This window comes from Cornus florida, unplaced genomic scaffold, assembly GCF_030987335.1.
Source record: "Cornus florida cultivar Cherokee Brave unplaced genomic scaffold, ASM3098733v1 CherokeeBrave_3.0.0_Hap2_Chr01, whole genome shotgun sequence".
NCBI lineage: Eukaryota > Viridiplantae > Streptophyta > Magnoliopsida > Cornales > Cornaceae > Cornus > Cornus florida.
Window position 1 is genome coordinate 33,452,050 of NW_026775571.1, and position 17,527 is coordinate 33,469,576.

Below are 17,527 nucleotides of genomic sequence, written 5' to 3' on the forward strand. Positions count from 1 at the left end.
AGTGATTCCAAGCAAAGATGTCTACGTTCTTCCTTAGGATTTCTGTCAGTTCCTCCTTCTCCTGAACTGACTGGAGAGTCCCTATGTAGGTCAGCTTGCGCTCGTCCCCTGCGACTATCTGCATGGCTTCTAGGGGTTCTACAGTAAGATGCTTTTCTTCCGGTTCCTCTATTTCTTTTGGAGGGGAAGAGCTCGGTAATTGCTATTTTAGCAATTTCTTATCTTTTTCGGAAGGATAAACCGTCGTGTGGTAGCACTTCTTTGCTGTGACCTGGTCCCCCAAGATATCGATGACCTCTTGACCATTCGGGCTTATGCATCTCATGACTTGGTGCAGGGTTAATGGGACTCCTTCCATGCGGTGGATCCATCCTTGACCCATTAGCAAATTGTAGGTCGGGTGAATATCCACAATCACGAAGTTCTCTTTTAGAGATCTTTTAGTAGCAGTGACTGATAGCGTGATCACACCTGTAGGCTCCACTCTTCTTCCATCAAATCCTACCAAAGGACTTTTAATGGGACGAATCTGGTCTGCAGCCAATTTTAACTGATCGAACGTTCACTTTGTCATGATATTAGCTTTACTGCGGGGGTCAATCAGTACTCGTCTGACCAGACAGTTGGCCACTAGCAGACTAATTACTAATAGGTCTTCGTGTGGGTGTTGTACCCTTCTGAGATCCCCTTTAGGAAAAGAAACTTGTGCTGGATTGGGTTTGCAGTCGACGGTATTGATTTCCCCAATCCTTCGCAGCTTATGGGCAGGTTTGAGTTGGATCCTGTAGGAATTTCCTGATTGCTTGTCTTCTTCCGGACGGCCATGAATTGTGTTAATTACCCGGACAGGATGGCTCTCTATCACGGCTATTGGAATTGCCCGAGCTCGATCTTGCTGCCTTTGCTGCCCTGGGGTAATCAAGTATTTAGTTAACTCACCCTTGGCTATTAACGCTTCCACCTGTCTTCTCAAGCTCCTACAATCATTAGTCAGGTGGCCAAAATTACTGTGGAATGCACAGTATTTATTCTGGTCTCTTTGCTCCATTGGCTGTTTGATTGGCGGTGGGATCTGGAAGATGTTTCTTGCCTTGGTCTCATGGTACAGTCTGGCCAGTGTTACTTTGAGCGGCGTGACCCTTTCAGTTGTTCGAGATTTTTTTTCAGGGGCTCGTCCCTCAATAGTCGGGGGTTTCCGATGGGCCCCCGGGGTGCTCGATCGCTCCTTCGGTCGATTCTCTACTGTGACCAGTGTCGCTCTCTGCTGCCTAGTTACTTCATTTTCTTCAAGTCTGATGTAGTTTTGTGCCCGTGAATTCAGCTTTGACATGTTAGTTGGGGTCTTCTTCACCAGAGAAGAATGAAAATGTGAGCCCTGCACCATGGCTATCTGGAATGCTTCTATGGCTGTGTCTTGATTACAATCTGGTATGCCCGAAGACTCCATGTTGAATCAGGTGAGGAAGGTTTGCAGGCCTTCTCCCTTCATTTGCCGAATCGTAAAGAGACTAGCAATGGTTTTCTTCTATTTTTTATTTCCACAAAACTGGCCAAGAACATGACGCATAGTGATTCAAAGTTTGGGATCGATTTGCACGGGCGATTCTTGAACCACTCTAGGGCCACCCCCGTCAGGCTGGATGGAAATATTTTGCACATGAATAGATCATTGTGAGCCTCTAGTGTTATTTCCTGAGTATAGTGGTTGAGGTGCTGGAGGGGATCTCCAATCCCATTGAATTTGATGAACTTGGGCATCGTGAATTTATTGGGTCTTGCAACCTGTTCTATCTCATCTGTGAAAGGGGTTTTTACTATTGATGCAGTAAATTCTCTCGCCATGCCTTCGGGTGTTTGGGCCTTCAGCCCTTTGATTCGTTCTTCCATTTCTTTCCGGAGCCTGGCGATAAAGTCATTCCCCGAAGATGGCTGACCAGCTGCTGGGGTCCACACTTCTTTTCTACCTAAATCCGCGTCATCTGATGGATGGGCTTTGGTGATTTGAGGCCCCCCAATATTAGAGTTCTCTAAGTTGCGTGACTGACTTGCGGCATCATGGATGTCCTCCAGCATTTCATTGGGTTGGTGTGGAGCCTTCTGTTGGTGGGGTGGATTATCATCACCTGGCTCCATGGGGGGATCTTCATTCTGACGTTCGGGCCAAGGGTCGTTTGGCTATTCATTCCGCCGAACGTTGCCTCAGAGTCTTTCATTTTCTCTGCCACGCTGGTTTCTTGAGCCTGCCTTAGCATATTGATTTGCTCAGTGCTGGCTTTATTTGCTTGCCACAGGATGTCCAGTTGCGCTTACATCTCTTCGCGTATCTTCTGCATGGTCTCCTGCTGTTGCGGTTGAACAGTGTCTGGCTCTGTTGCCATTCTAGAGTGATGCTGTATGCAATAGAAAGGGAACAAACTTTTTGTATTGAAGGTCCCACAGACGGCGCCAAAGTGTGGGTGCAATTTTTTACACCCAAACACTTAAAGGGATCGACTACGGAAAGCACACAGAAAAAATTAAGAATGGAGCAAGTAAATCTTTGAGATAGTAATAGTATTCAGAGTCTCATGCCTTTTACCTTTGTTCAGGCTCTATTTATAAATGTTTTTTAGCTTAAGAATTTACATGGAGCCGTTTCTTGGCTTTTATTCCCAAACGTGGGTAATTCATGCCTACAGATCGTGCATTTGACATTATTGTGGGTGTTATGGAGTTTGGGCCTTGTCAGAATTAGGCTTGTTTATTCTGCCTCTGTTTTAAGTAGGCCTTCCTTCGCTGGGCTTATGTCTCATTATGGGCTTCCAGTTTTTTTAGCCTCTCTGTGGGTTGCCTTTTGTCGCCACGTGTTGTTTTGCGATTAGTGTGAATTTTTTCCCTCCACACCTTTTTCCTTTTGAAGGAAGACTTGACTTGCTTACCTATTTGGCAAGCACTATAAGGTTTGTCTTTTGAAAAATTTGTCTTTGGAAGACCTTTGACTAATTCATTTTTAGACAATCTTGAGATTAAATCCATGCTAGCATGACCTAACCTTCTATGCCATAACCAACTATGTTCATTAGATGACATAAAACATTTAACATCTTGATCATGAAGTTCAACTAGGAGTAAGGTATATACATTACCACTTCTAGGAGCACAAAATGTTGCCCAAGTATAGACTCTAGAGGGGGGTGAATAGAGTATTTGGCAAACAATGGCCAATTTTCGGATTTGCAAATTCTACTAAACCCTTCTAACAATTATGCAATTATCAAGATCTAAATATGAACAATTAATAGCATAAATGTAAAGGAGATAAGGGAAGAGAGATTACAAACATTCACACGGCAATTTTAGCAAGGTTCGGAAACTCCTACTCCTCGGCTCAAGACCCCTCTTGAGACTTTCCAATCCACTATGGCACCTCCTTACGGGTGGAGAGCAAACCTTTATATGAAGTAACTCCTTGCTTCACCTTGCTAAGAGACAACATCTCTTAGTCTTTCTTTGGGTCACACTAACCTTTACAAATATGAAACTAGCTTGCTTCTTCTTCCTTGGGCCACACCAGCCATTACAAATTGAAGATCAGATTGGTTGCATACAAATATATCTCTCAAAGATTGATATAAAAATATTAGCTCACAACTTTCAGCTCAGTCTAGAGTATATATATGAATAGACTGAAGCTCAATACTCTATGAATGATATGGGATGAGAGAGTATGATATGAGTGAAGAACAAAAGCTCTTTGGATGCTATATGATGTTTCTCTATAGAAGCAACACTTAATCCCGAAGTCCCCAGCTCTATTTATAGAGTTTTGATGAGCTAATTCAAAAACATAGCTGTTGTGCATGGGGTTAAAGGAAAAATAGTCATTCAAGTTTGAATCTTCACAGGTTTGGTCGACCGAAATGAAACACCATTGTGTTTCGGTCGTCCGAAAGGGCTTAAGGTTGGCTATCACTCTTTATTTCGGTAGACCAAAATGATTTACCTTTTGTTTTGGTCGTCCAAAATACCTTCCTCCTTTGATCAAAACTCTTTGTTAGAATCGGTCGACCGATTCATTTTGCCTCTCCATTTCGGTCCGCCGAAATGGAACTGCTGCTTCAGAAATTGTTCTATATTTAACAGATGAGACAGTTTTTCTATAGGACATCTGCACATACCTTATTTCCATTGAAAACATTTAAGTAAATTGAAATACTAGAAATTGAAATCTAACAAAATCAAAATGTACAAATTCAGTTTTAGTACAAATTTGGATTTCCGACAGTTTTGGTAAAAATGAATCCTTATGTAGACCAATGTAGACTTGGTCAAAAATTCTGATAAAATCAATTTAGGCTAATTAAAGTATAAAGAGTTATTACCGGGAAAAATTATTTTGAAATAATCATTATTTCAAAAATATATTTTTCACACTTAGCTAAAAACACAGTTTTTCATGATGCGCATTCTGGGGTCCTAATGGACGCTACCAACTCATGGTAATGAAGGCTTCTCATGCCTTAATTGTTGACCGATATGAATTATATGATTGATATGTATGGTCTTAGAATTTCTAGCATAAGTGATGAGTTCTTCAATACTTATGCAAGCTTGAACTAACTCACTTTTCAGCAAAGACTCCATATGTCAATTGTATATGAATGAAGTGCATAGTCTATTGTTAATGGATATAGGAGCATATGGATGATGATATGATATGCATGGTCCTATAGAGATAAGCTTCAAATGGATTCATAAATACTTTGACATTGAATCCTAAACACTCACTATCCTATCTAGCCCTTTCTTTATGCTTTATCCATGATCGTGTATGTGACGGCCCAAGTTTTGCAACCCGATGCGTCAGTGATGAACCGAAAGTCAACCCGGTAACGGGGTCTGAAATGAGGAAGAAAAATATAAACCAAGGTCTCTAGAGATAGGAGTCACCCCTAAGACACCGATGTGACATTCCATGAGGTCACAGAAGTAAAGAGAAAGAAAGAGGAAACTAGAGTCAAAACGGGCAAAATCCGTTAACAAAGGGGTATAATGGTCAATTCATAAATAAAAAGAGTAAATTGACTCTAAACAAGTCAAACAAGGTGAATAAAACATAATCTAATCATTTCCTAACATTCCAAGAGGTTCTAAGAACTTTGGCCAAGAATCCCACAAAATGCCCTTTCCCGGTTTAAGTGAAAACTGATACTACTTCACTAAAATATTAATATCTCTCACTGTGTTTTGAATCTGAGAATGGTATTGATACCATTGGAAATCTGACTCAAAATCCTTGAGTTTAGGCTCAAGAATCACCCCATTTGGATTAGAAATGAAGGAGTTATGCCTTTTTGAAGTTGGAGCTTCAGTGCTGAAACTTAACAAAGAAGCTGTGCAAGAACAAGCTACTTCGGTCGACCAAAATGGACAGAATATTTTTTGAAAACATGATTTTAAGGGTTCTTTGGTTTAGTAGACTGAATTGAGGCATCGGTCTACCGAAATAGGCCATCGGTCGACCGAAATGGCCCTGAACAGTGAAAATGGCTACTAAAAATGGGTTTTTACTGTGCAATGAAGTTTCCAATTGCCATCGGTCGACCAAAACACCTCAAAAAGCTGTAATAAGGCCTGTTATATGCCAAAGGTGTTAAGGTTCAACCCATGCCTTGAATCCTATGATGATTTGTTTAAAAAATAAAGGTTTAAAATTGATTTTCAATGAGATTAGAGTATGTGAACATGTCAACAAACTTTATATGCATATTTGAATGTAAAACAATGGCCCATGACCTCATACATATCAATTGCAAGATTTTCATATGCTAAACCTCCAAAGTAGATTAAAATACGTTTTTGTAGCAAAAGTTGATACCAAATAGATACAAGTGCTAAAATAAACATGCCTGGCCATTGGCCTCATTACATACATGCTTATAGTATCAAAAGTAAGTACTTCAGTATCATTACACATCAAGAAAGCTACATTAGCTTTTAAAATACCATAAACCCATGGTATACAAAATATGACATCAAAAGTAAAGCATGCTAAACACTTGCATGTCAATATACAAAAATACTTCAAATTGCTCATAAGCTTCTAAGGATGATGAACATCCAAGAACATAGTCTCCTTGCCTGTAAAACAACCCAAACCACTAGGGTGAGTAATCAAGTTACTCGTAGGAAGAAGCATATGCGTATACCCTAAAGTCTCAACATCATTGCAAGATTAATATAGACGAACACAAGGGAGCATTCCACTTAATGTCTATATTCAAGGTATTCTAAGGGATCATCTTAAGCTAATGCAATGATTCCATCATAACACAATAACAATATCAATGTACTTAACAACATTAATTCACCAATAACCAAAATCACAAGTCACAATTAAACATTGGTTGTCAACTTGGAAAAGAAAGCGAAATCAATTAGTGGAATACTTGGACATCAAATCTCGAAATAAAGCCAAGACCTAAATGGTTATTTCGGGCATTAACCCGCTGGGAATACCACCCTAGTGCGCACTATAAACGGGGAGAACTCATACCTCCCGCACTAGAGCCAAACTCTAGCCATGTCACTTATAACAATGTCCCAAGAGAATCCAAAATATAACAAGTTCATAACTTATACATAAATATTAAGGCATATACACCACTTTCCATGCACAAGTATTTTGAAACCACACAAACCATGTCTTAGGGTTCCAAGTCTAGAATGGCATAATAAATGACAAGTACTCATCATGATATAATGTGCAAAACAATATCACCAACTTGTCAATTTAAACCATGCCTCAACAATAAGCTTTATATACTAGATTATAACATTATAGTATTAAGCTTCTAAAATAAATTACAATTAATCATCAACAAGATTATGGAATTATCGCTACCATAATTATAACAATTCAAGTCAATAGAAATTGTATATAGTATTAGTAGTTCTACTAGAGTTCTATATTACTACCACATGTGAAATTACTAGAATTTAGCATTCTACTAAATCATATAATCTTTCTACACATGCTATATACATATCATATATGCTTAAATCAATAAACCCTAAGTCAAGAAGTGAGGGTTTCCTATAATATGTAAGACTATCATATTAAAAGCATGTACACAATATATAATAAACTCCAAAAGATTATAAAACACTTAAAGCATAAACATACTACCACCCCTACCTCAATAGAGAATTGAATCTCTATAATCCAAGCAACCAAGTTCAAAATGGAAAACAAGTCTAGGGTTTTTGAAGAGGAGAGTGAGAGGAAACTTTTGTCTCCTAAAGTTTATGGTCTAAGGTGAATGGAAGGAAGCCAAAAAGAGGGAACAAGCTCTTAACCAAGCTTTTCTCTAATGGTGGATAGGTTAGGGTTTATGAGAGCAAGTAAAATGAATAAGATGAATGACATAAAATGAAATGAAAACCCTAAGTTAAAAATGGTGGGATTCTCCACTCACTAGGTGCTCTTGTACTACCTCTCTCACACACACTTGCAAGACTAAAGGTGAGACCTACACTTGTCATGAATTTAAGTAATCTTCTAAGATTTAATATCAAGCCTATACTTGTCAACCATCCATGCCAACAAGTAGGTGAATCTCCACCCTCCAAATGTCAAGACATTATGCTTTCAAGTCACTCCACCCCAATGCTAGCAAGTGGCACCATGAGTGTGTGACACTTGTCACACTTTCCTAAAATTGCAAAAAGATCCTTTTTGAAAATATCTTCCAAATTAAATTGCTAAAAGGTCCCTAAAACGAAAAATAATTACTTTACATAATTACACTAAAACCCAAAAAATTAAGAATAATTACAATAAAGTATGCATCCATGCCCTTTACGAAAAAAGAAGGCAATTAGCATGCTTTTCTACAAAAGTGAAAATACAAATATTATAGAATTCAAATATCATGGATGCATGCAAAACCGGAATCAAATCCGATCACAAAAAGTGAGGTTATGCTGGAAAAATGATAAAAGGGAAAAAGACGAAATAGGGAAAGACAAAAATAGGAAAAAGACCAAAAAAAGAAAATCACCAAAGAAGGAAAATGAAGAAAATTACCGGGTCATTACGGTGTACGCTTTCAGGTAGACTTGTTTTCTTCTTTTCTTTGAGTTGTTTTCTTACTCATTGTAGTTCAAACTATCTTTAGATGGACTTTGCATTTGCTTTTTTGCAACTTCATGTTCCTTTTGTCTCATTTGCTTTCCATAGATGTGATCTTGAGTAATGGAATACTTGGAATTGACTTTATGATCTTCATTGAGGTCATCCTTTGAATGTGAAAAATCTATAACACTCAATGTAAACATTAGTCCTTAAACACCATTAATGATTTGTTATCATCAAAACATCTAGATTGTCCTTGGATGAAAGAATTTTGAGTGATCACCCGTCATTTAATGATACACTTATCCGTTTTAAAAGTCATATCAAATCCATTATCACAAAGTTGACCAACACTAAATAGATTATGCTTTAAACCTTCAACAAGCAAAATATTTTCAATAGACAAGGAAGAAGAAATACCTATGATTCCAATGCCAATCACCTTGCCTTTAGAATTGTTTCCAAATGTGAAACTTCCTCCGTTGTTTGCTTCTAGAGAAGAGAATTTTGAGTGATCACCCGTTATATGTCTTGAATATTCGCTATCTAGAAACCATTTGTCCTTAGAAGATGTGGAGGCCTTTAAACCATCCTACAAAAGAGATTTCAAATAGTCTTCACTTGGTACCCAAATGTTGTTGGGTTCGTAAGAGTTAACTAGAGGCACATATGTTCCTTTAGGAACCTATTTCTATATGATTCTCGGTCTTCTCTTTGAGCAATCTTGAATAAGATGACCCATTCTTTTATAATAGTTGCATCTAGAATTTTTGTTTTTACTTTTTACATTTTCATTCACCAAAGGCTCTCTCTTTTTCAATAGGCATGCTTTTTTGTCAAAATGATCATATCCTAATCCATTTTTATTAAAGATACTTCTTTGAGCTCCTAGCATAAGTTCTAGATATTTTGTACCTTGAGTAAACTTTGCTAAACCATCAATTTGGTCTTTAATGATTAATTTCAAGGATTCATTTTCAGAAATGAGGTCATGTGATGCTAATTTTTTAAGTAGTGTACATTCCTTTTTCAAGTAATTATTTTCATTTTGAAGAGTTTGAAGTTTGTATTTAATGAAAAGTTTTTCTTTTATTTAAGAAGCACATTTTTTAACCATTTTACCTAGTTCATCATGCAATTCTTTAAAACCATCAAGTAGACCATTATAAGCATCAACCAAATCATCATAAGACATTTCACATTCAGATAAAGAGTCGAGATTAGAGTTTACCTCATCCGTGTTTGCCATGAGACAGAGAATAGCCTTTTCCTCATCGCTTTTGGGGCCGTTTGAATCATTATCTTCCCAAGTGGCTTGTATTGCTCTTCTCTTTTTCTTCTCCTATTTATAAACATGACAATCAGCTTTAAAGTGTCCTGGTTTTCCACAATGAAAACAGGTAGGGTTGTCTCGTTTGCTTTGTTCATTGGATGATTCACCTTTTTTGAATCTTCCCTTGTTGATTTTCTTCCTATGAAGAAATCTTTTGAAGGATTGAGTGATAAGAGCTAGATCATCATTTTCACTTTCGTTGTCGGCAACTTCCTTTTCTATTTGAGAGGCTTTGAGAGTAATTTCTGTCTTTCGATGATGATCTCTCTATCTATCTTTTAGGGTGATCTCCCATGTAAGAAGAGAGCCAAGAAGTTCGTCCAACTGAAGTGTGTTGAGATTGTGAGTCTCTTTAATTGCTGTCGCTTTTGCATCCCATTTTTCAGGTAAGCTTCTTGGAATTTTCCTTGCAAGATCAGAGTTAGTAATAGTTCTACCAAGATGCTTTAAACCATTTATAATGTCAGTAAATCTCACAAACATTGCACTAATAGACACATTTTCATTCATACGAAACAATTCAGATTGATGCATAAGAATGTCAATTTTGGATTCCTTAACCTGTGATGTCCCTTCATAAGTAATCTGAAGTTTATCCCAGATTTCTTTAGCTGTGGTACAAGTAGAGACTCTATTGTATTCACTAGGACTTATGGCACAATTTAGATTAACTTTGGCTTTAACATTTAAGGAAATAAGTTTATAATCCTCGGTGTCCCATTCAACTTCAGTTTTAGGGACTCTTCTTAAGTCAACAACTTTCATTGGAACAAAAGGTCCATTAACTATAACCAACTGATGAGCACTGAAAAGTGCGTATTTAAACCCGTTAAGCTTAGGTATTCTAGAACCTTTATCTATCTTACTTTACCGTTTTAGATTAATTTCGTGTTAATTCCATTTTCAGGCACTTATCCCGAAAATAAGCTAACTCAGCCAAATAAGAGCTTAAATGGAGCAATTCTGGGATTGGACAAAGAAATGAGCAAAGTGGAGAAAGAAAGAAGCAAAAAGGAAGAAAGGTGGTCATTCAAGATTCTCGATCGATCAGAGATGAAGGTTTGATCAATCCAATATGGATCGATCTCAGCATTTTAAGATAGATCCAAACCTTGACCCAAAACAGAAAGCCCAAAGTTCGATCGATCCAACACCATCCTTCGATCGATTGAACACTTTTGTCCTCATTCAAATGATTGATCTTATCCACAGCTGTCCACCCACCTACCACTTTTGTCCTTTTCCTAAAAATATCTCCAAAATATCTCAGACTTGTCCTTATCTAAAAAGCGTAGCCCAGTTGGATTGATCCAGCCTTAGTTCGATAGATCTCAGCCCAGTTCAATCGATCCAAGTACAAGGTTCGATCGATCGAACTTCCTCCAATGCGAAAAAGTTAAAATCCCAGCTCACTAAAGTTGTCCTCTCTCCAATCATTAGAGAGTATTGGGTGCACGACCCTATCTCATTTGGTGTGTCACTTGACCTACCTATAAAAGGAATATGATGCACTTTTTGAGAAAAGACACACATTAGAGATACAATTAGGAGGAGGCAATTCTTAGTGTAGAAGAAAAGGAGGAGAAGGCTAGAGACACCATTGGAGCCCTTTCATCTTCCAAGGAGCAGATTTCATCCATGGAGCTTGCCCTTGAGGGTTGGAGGAGCATCACCATGAGTGGCTAGACATCCTCTTGGGGCTAGAGTTAGCCCCAAACATGCTTTCTTTACCTTAATCTTGTGTATTATTGAGGGATTAGTGTTGTAGCACTTGTTTTGACACTTTAATTTATATAGATCTTGTTTATTCAATGATTTGTATGGTTTAATGCTTCCAATTGTTCATTTTATTCTATCCATATGTCTATGTATGCTAGAATAGATGTTCATGTGCTTGTCTCTATCTCTTGTGTTATTGATGCATGTCTATGTGTATTGATACTATAGATCTAGAGATTGTCAAGACATAGTGCTTAATGGAATGCTATTGTAGTTCAATTGATGGTTCATACTTATTTCTTGATGGGTTGTGCCTCTTCTTAGTTTAATTTCATGCTAGTCGTGTAGTTGTAGTGTAGATGATAAATGGGAGGACAATCCATGCTTGTTGTTTGATGTTCCATGCTTTTGGATGAAAATAGCATATATCTCTAACCTTGTGGTGTATTTGGATTGTGAGCTTAATGAAAGGATTAATGACTTGTTTTGATCTATTGTGCCTTTCACATGATGTTTAGATAATACATGCTCAATTGGTCATCCTTGCTTGTTGAATCAACCAATCACACACACACAAATGTTGCAACACACCTTACCCTCATTAGTCACTTGTGAATGGTATAGAAATGCATTGCTTGGTGGTGACCTCTAAACCCCAAGACCTCTGTCTATCTCTTTTACTTACTTTTTATTGCATTCATACTTAGTTCAATTTAGTTGCTCTCTAGTGTAATCAACCAACCAACCAACCATTTGTTTGATCATTTGACCTACTAACCCTAGTTGCAATTCCACAACGCAATTCGACCTAGCACAAACACACAATCCCTTGGGACGATCCCTACTCGCCCTAACTATATTTTTAGTGAAGGTAGTAGTGGCTTTATAAATGTAAAACTTGGCTCTCGCCTTAATGAACACTCTCCAAACTTGACCGTAGTGCGACGGAACCGGCCAGTTTTTGGCGCCGTTGCCGGGGATTGAAGGATTGATTGATCGATGGATTGATTGATCGATTGATTAATTTGATTGGCAATGTCGAATTTGTGGAAATCAATTAGGATTAGTACTCTTTTGATCATGTTTTTACTCTATTTTTATTTTTCATTTGATTACTTATTGTGTTTGTTCATACTTGACTAGCTGCATTGAGTTGAAGAGAAGCCAAACAAAGGAGCAATCAAGCAAAGGAGCTAAGCAAAACAAAGGAAAAAGCTAAAATAAAAAAAAATTACTAAGGGCCTGTTTGGCATGCGTTTTGTTTTAGGCGTTTTGTTTTTGGCTAAAACAGAAACAATATTTTTGCTGTAAGAGTGTTTTAGAACAAAATCGGAAGCACGTTTGGGAACGATGTTTTGTTGTTGAAATGTCAAAAACAGAAATATGCAAAACATGTTTGGTAGGTCATGCGTTTCAAGAATTTTGAAAACAAAACATGTTTGGTTACTCCAACTGTTGTCAAAAAAAATAAAACAAAAATAAAAAACATGTTTGGTTATCATTGTTTTTAATTTGTTTTTTTTATAAATTTTAAGTATATTTATAAATTTATTTCTATATAAATAATCATCATATTTTTAATGGATATGGAGAAATTTGAACACATAAACATATATATATATAATCCAAACTTGAACTCAATGTCACATTTTATGCAATGGTGAATTTATATAAAAATACATTTTAATAATTCAAATATTATCTATATTTTTTCCATATATAACTATATAATAAGTGGCTATAAAGGCCCTAAATTTTTTTGCAAAAACCTATTTATAAGTTGTTTGCAATAACCTACTTCAATTTTGTTATCCTATTACCTGTATAGTCCAACACATTCAAAATAAAAACAAATCAAATTGCAAGCATAAGTGGAATAGAGTGTATTCCATTTACAAGTGCTTAAATATTCAACCAACAAATTAAACAAGTTTAAGTTCTACATAAAATGTTTGGAACAAAGCAGTATCAATACATAGTTGGGACTAAAAATTGATAATATGTTCATAAAGTAGATGACAATGGCAACGACACATCATCTTCATAACAGCACAAGTCACCTTCAAGAGAGCATCAACACACTTCATATCTGCAATGGTAGCATTTAAGTTGAAATATATTAACAATAATAGTAGCAAGTAATAGTAACAACAAAAATGATATATATTACATATATAAATATTACAAGCCCACAATAGTAACAAATATATTACATATAAAAGAAAAAACATACCATCACTCTATCAAGTGTACCCAAGAGAATTTCAGATTCGGTCAGCAATAGTATTACGCAACTGATCCATTTCTCGAAGCTGGACCGGAGGCACATGCTCAAAAATCTCATCGTTTTCACCATCACTTTGAGGAGGGAAAGAAAACAATCTCTGTGATACCATAGGGAAAGAAAACAAAATAAAAATTAAAAAATGAAAGACAGTTAACCAGAACATTGATTTAAAGACATCTTCCAAGGGAGTGGGTGTTCTTGGCAAAAAATCATCCTGGGTAAGATTAAGTTGGCATGGTCAGTTCATTACATTGGAGTAACTCCACCAAATTTATGTACTGATGGTGAAATGTAGGTACTTTCAAGACATAAACAACATATCAGCTAGGTCAAATAAGTTTTTTTCCATCATATGTGCATACACTCTCTCTTACTTTCTCTTAAACAGTTACTCAATAATATTAATCAATTATTCAATAAAATATGCTTAATAATCATCACTTTCCACCAAATTATATATCTATCGGTTGCTCAACAACCATTAATGCAACACTCAAAATCAGCTTAACAAACCAAACACAACTCATTGTCCACAGGACCACAGCCTATAGCTTTTCTTGAACAAGAGATCTAACGGATGAACGTTTTCCTAAAACTAACATGGTCAGGTTAGAAAAATACTGGAACTAACTTCTTCTTTTTATTTTGTATGTAAATGAATATGTCTATTTATATTAGTGCTAGGCTAATTAGCTAATGTACAAAAAGAAAAAAAAAATGGTTAAAAAAAAGCCTCAACATTCATATTATCCAAAATTATGAAGTACATAGAACATATGAATTATCCTGAGCATTTAAAGAGTTGAAATACATAGACCCCTTCAACACAAAGAATAAACCCCTTCGTGCTACTGCACATGTATAATTACCAAGAAATCATCCAACCACATGAACTCATTTCCTTGAACTTCTTGTGGTTCACAACTGTATTTTGAGGTTACTAAACAACCTCCAAAGAAACCTATCAAATGAAAGAAGCTAGCAATCCCAAATTGAGATCACATACCCACTTCCAAGGAAAAGTGTTATTGACACTAATGTCTTAATTAAGATTAAGTTTCTAGTACATTGTTATTTTCATGGCAAGGAAAAGTGTTAAGCAAGAGAAAGAGAGGTAGGTTTAGGGTCCAAAACTCCTTCTGGCGTAATTGACGCTAATGTCTTAATTAAGGGCTCTCTCTGTGTCACAACAATATGAAATTTGAAAGATTCAAAAAGCATGAAGAAGCACATGGCATTAGGTGAATAAATGTAGATTCTGCATGTCCATCATCATGAATTGAACTATTCCAAGCCTTGACTATGCCCTCTTTACTTACCCACTATTTTTGTACATATTTCATCGTCCACTCACTCACTCACTCTCTTAACTCCTCCAAGCTTATCGATATAAAGTTCCCAACTATCCAAGGCTAATTAACATTGTTAAGCATACAAAAATGGCCTTTTACTTGGCTTATTTCTGTTTACTCATACTCAAGTTCTCAATCACCATGGCAAACTTGCCTAACATCTCCAATGAAGCATGCGCCGACGGTGCTGTTACTGTTGTATTACAATTGGGTGTGTATCAAGATAGTTGCCTAGAGGCTGAGCCCATCATCTTCTCTTTGGTGGAAAGGGCAGTGTCCCAAGACCCTAGAATGGCCGCTTCTCTGCTTCGACTTCATTCCCACGATTGCTTTGTTAATGCATGTCATGTTTCAAATTTTTTGTTCTATATATGTTTTTAGCTTATATAGTTTAATATTAATGAACACAAGTTTGGTTGCAGGGATGTGATGCATCAGTGTTGTTAGATGACATGGGAAATCTGGTTGGGGAGAAAACTACTACACCAAACTTGAATTTACTGAGAGGGTTTGAAGTGATCGATACGATCAAGTCTGATCTCGAGTCAGTTTATCCTGAAACTGTCTCTTGTGCTGATATTCTTGCAATTGCAGCAAGAGACTCTATTGTTCTAGTATATATGTGTTGTGTGTGTTAGTGATCAATACACTGGTTCTCTCTAACAATTGTGAACAAGTAGTACTAGTGTGGTGGTGTACTAATTTGCATTCTAATTCCTCAATCAGGTGGCCCAGGCTGACAAGTGGAAGTGGGAAGGAGGGACAGTTTGACAGCAAGCAAAACAGTAGCCAACAACAACATTTCAGGCCCCAATTCGGACGTCCTAAGACTCATCACCAAGTTCAGAAATGTCGGTCTCATGCTTGCTGATGTCGTTACCCTCTCAGGTAGCTTGATTTCTTTATTTTTTATCCAGAACATGCATGTTTGGATGCTGAGAAAACATTCTTTCTTTCTCTTTGGGAGGTGCACACACAATGGGGAAAGCTCGATGCTCAACATTTAGCTCTCGGCAAAAGGGTAATAGCAATAGAGACTCAAATGGCCCAGACATTGATGTGGCCTTTCTTACCTCTCTCCAGCAACTATGCTCAGAAACAGATAGCAACACAACGCTGGCACATCTTGACCTGGTGACCCCATCAACATTTGATAACCAGTACTATGTTAACCTAATTTCTGGGGAGGGATTACTTCCATCTGATCAGGCTCTTGTGAATGGAGCAAATACGTTGCAAATACGCAATGAATTTTATCAGGAACCAGAAGCAATTGAATCAAATAACTCAAAAATATACATTTACAAGCAAATATAAACACAATAAAACCAATTTCATAATAACTTCTCATTTGATTGATTCAACAAATTGAAACCAGAAAAACCAAATCAAATTGGGGGCATTCAAATTCCTCACCTGCAAGATCACAGAGTCTATAACATCAGCATACTTCACAGCTAAATTGAGCGATGTGCAATCACATAACATCGCACATGACTCCTCGAAACCCCGCCGAGCAGGTCACCGTGGTTCACCATGATCATCGTCAAGAAGGCGGCGACACCAGACCCCACCGCCGAGTAAGTCACCGTGGTTCACCACGATCGTCGTCAAGAAGGCGATGACACCAGACCCCAAAGAATGTCCGGCAAAAATCATCTTAATCGATGACCCATTTTCGAGCCACAATCGCTTCAGATTCTCTGATTCCTGCCTTGTTCTTCTACGAAGACAACAAAAAAGCAAAGATCGGTAGTCGGTTTGGTGGATTTCAGCCAAACAAGCACACACAGCACAATTGCCCCAAAATCGCCTCCGCTCGAGCTCTCTAAGAACCCTAGAAAATGACTGAAATGTTTTAAGTTTGGTTTATATACGTGTTGCAAGTCTGGTTTAAGTGAGTGTTTTTACTTCCTCCGATACAGTGATTATTTGGGCCAACAGTACCTAAAATACGGTAAAACACCAAAATGGTGTTTTAATTTTTGGCCCAAAAATTGAATTTGTTTTGACACTATTGGTAACAAAGTAGATCAAACCAAACATGTTTTGGGCTAAAAAATTATTACTGTAGCAGGCCTGCAACAGAAACACATGAAGCAAAACAGATACCAAACAGGGCCTAAGTTAAGCTATAAATTTGGAGTTGAAGTGCTATAGGACCTTTGTGAGACTTTCTTGACTTAATCTCTTAGTTAAATCATGAGCCCGCGTGGAGGCATTGCATTTCATTTGTAGTTAAATCGTGAGCCCGCGTGGAGGCATTTTTCTTGTCATTGCATCATTTTTTGTTAAAGCATGGGAGTATGGGATCATTGTATGTGGAGGAAGCTTGTTGATCATTGACTTGTTGCGAAGGAGGAGTGCTTGTTTTGATTAGTGTGTCAATTGTAGTTTTGCATAGACCATGTCATATTGTTCATTCTAGACATTTCCATTGAGAGCCTAGAGGGTAACCTTGGGTACTTAGACCCACGTTTCATGCAAAACCCTCCTCTTAACCAACAAGGTCCCGGAGTTCAAGCTCCAATTCCTCCAATGGTCCTTCGTGATTATTATAATCTCCATGCAAATCATGCACCTAGTTGCATTGTCTTGCCTAACTTTGAGGCCAACCAATATGAAATTAAGCCCAAGACCATTCAAATGTGTCCACTCTTTTATGGCTTAGATGAAGAGGAACCATATAAGCATCTTAATGAATTCTTTGAAATATGTTC

The 17,527-nt window shown here is 37.3% G+C and overlaps 2 protein-coding genes and 1 pseudogene across 2 annotated transcripts; 1 reads left to right on the forward strand and 2 right to left on the reverse strand.

Annotated features, from left to right (window-relative positions):
* Window positions 1-202: 202 nt before the first annotated feature.
* On the reverse strand, window positions 203-1,447 carry LOC132270609 (uncharacterized). The gene is made up of 2 exons (XM_059771783.1): window positions 674-1,447; window positions 203-550 (listed from the first exon to the last, which is right to left on the reverse strand). The coding sequence occupies exons 1-2, from the start codon at window positions 1,445-1,447 to the stop codon at window positions 203-205; spliced, it is 1,122 nt and encodes a 373-aa protein (XP_059627766.1).
* An 8,269-nt stretch (window positions 1,448-9,716) lies between these two features.
* Window positions 9,717-10,214, reverse strand: LOC132270616 (uncharacterized). Its single transcript, XM_059771796.1, has one exon. It carries the CDS (start codon window positions 10,212-10,214, stop codon window positions 9,717-9,719), a length of 498 nt encoding a protein of 165 aa, XP_059627779.1.
* A 4,680-nt stretch (window positions 10,215-14,894) lies between these two features.
* On the forward strand, window positions 14,895-16,169 carry LOC132293473 (peroxidase 40-like; annotated as a pseudogene).
* The last annotated feature ends 1,358 nt before the right edge of the window (window positions 16,170-17,527 follow it).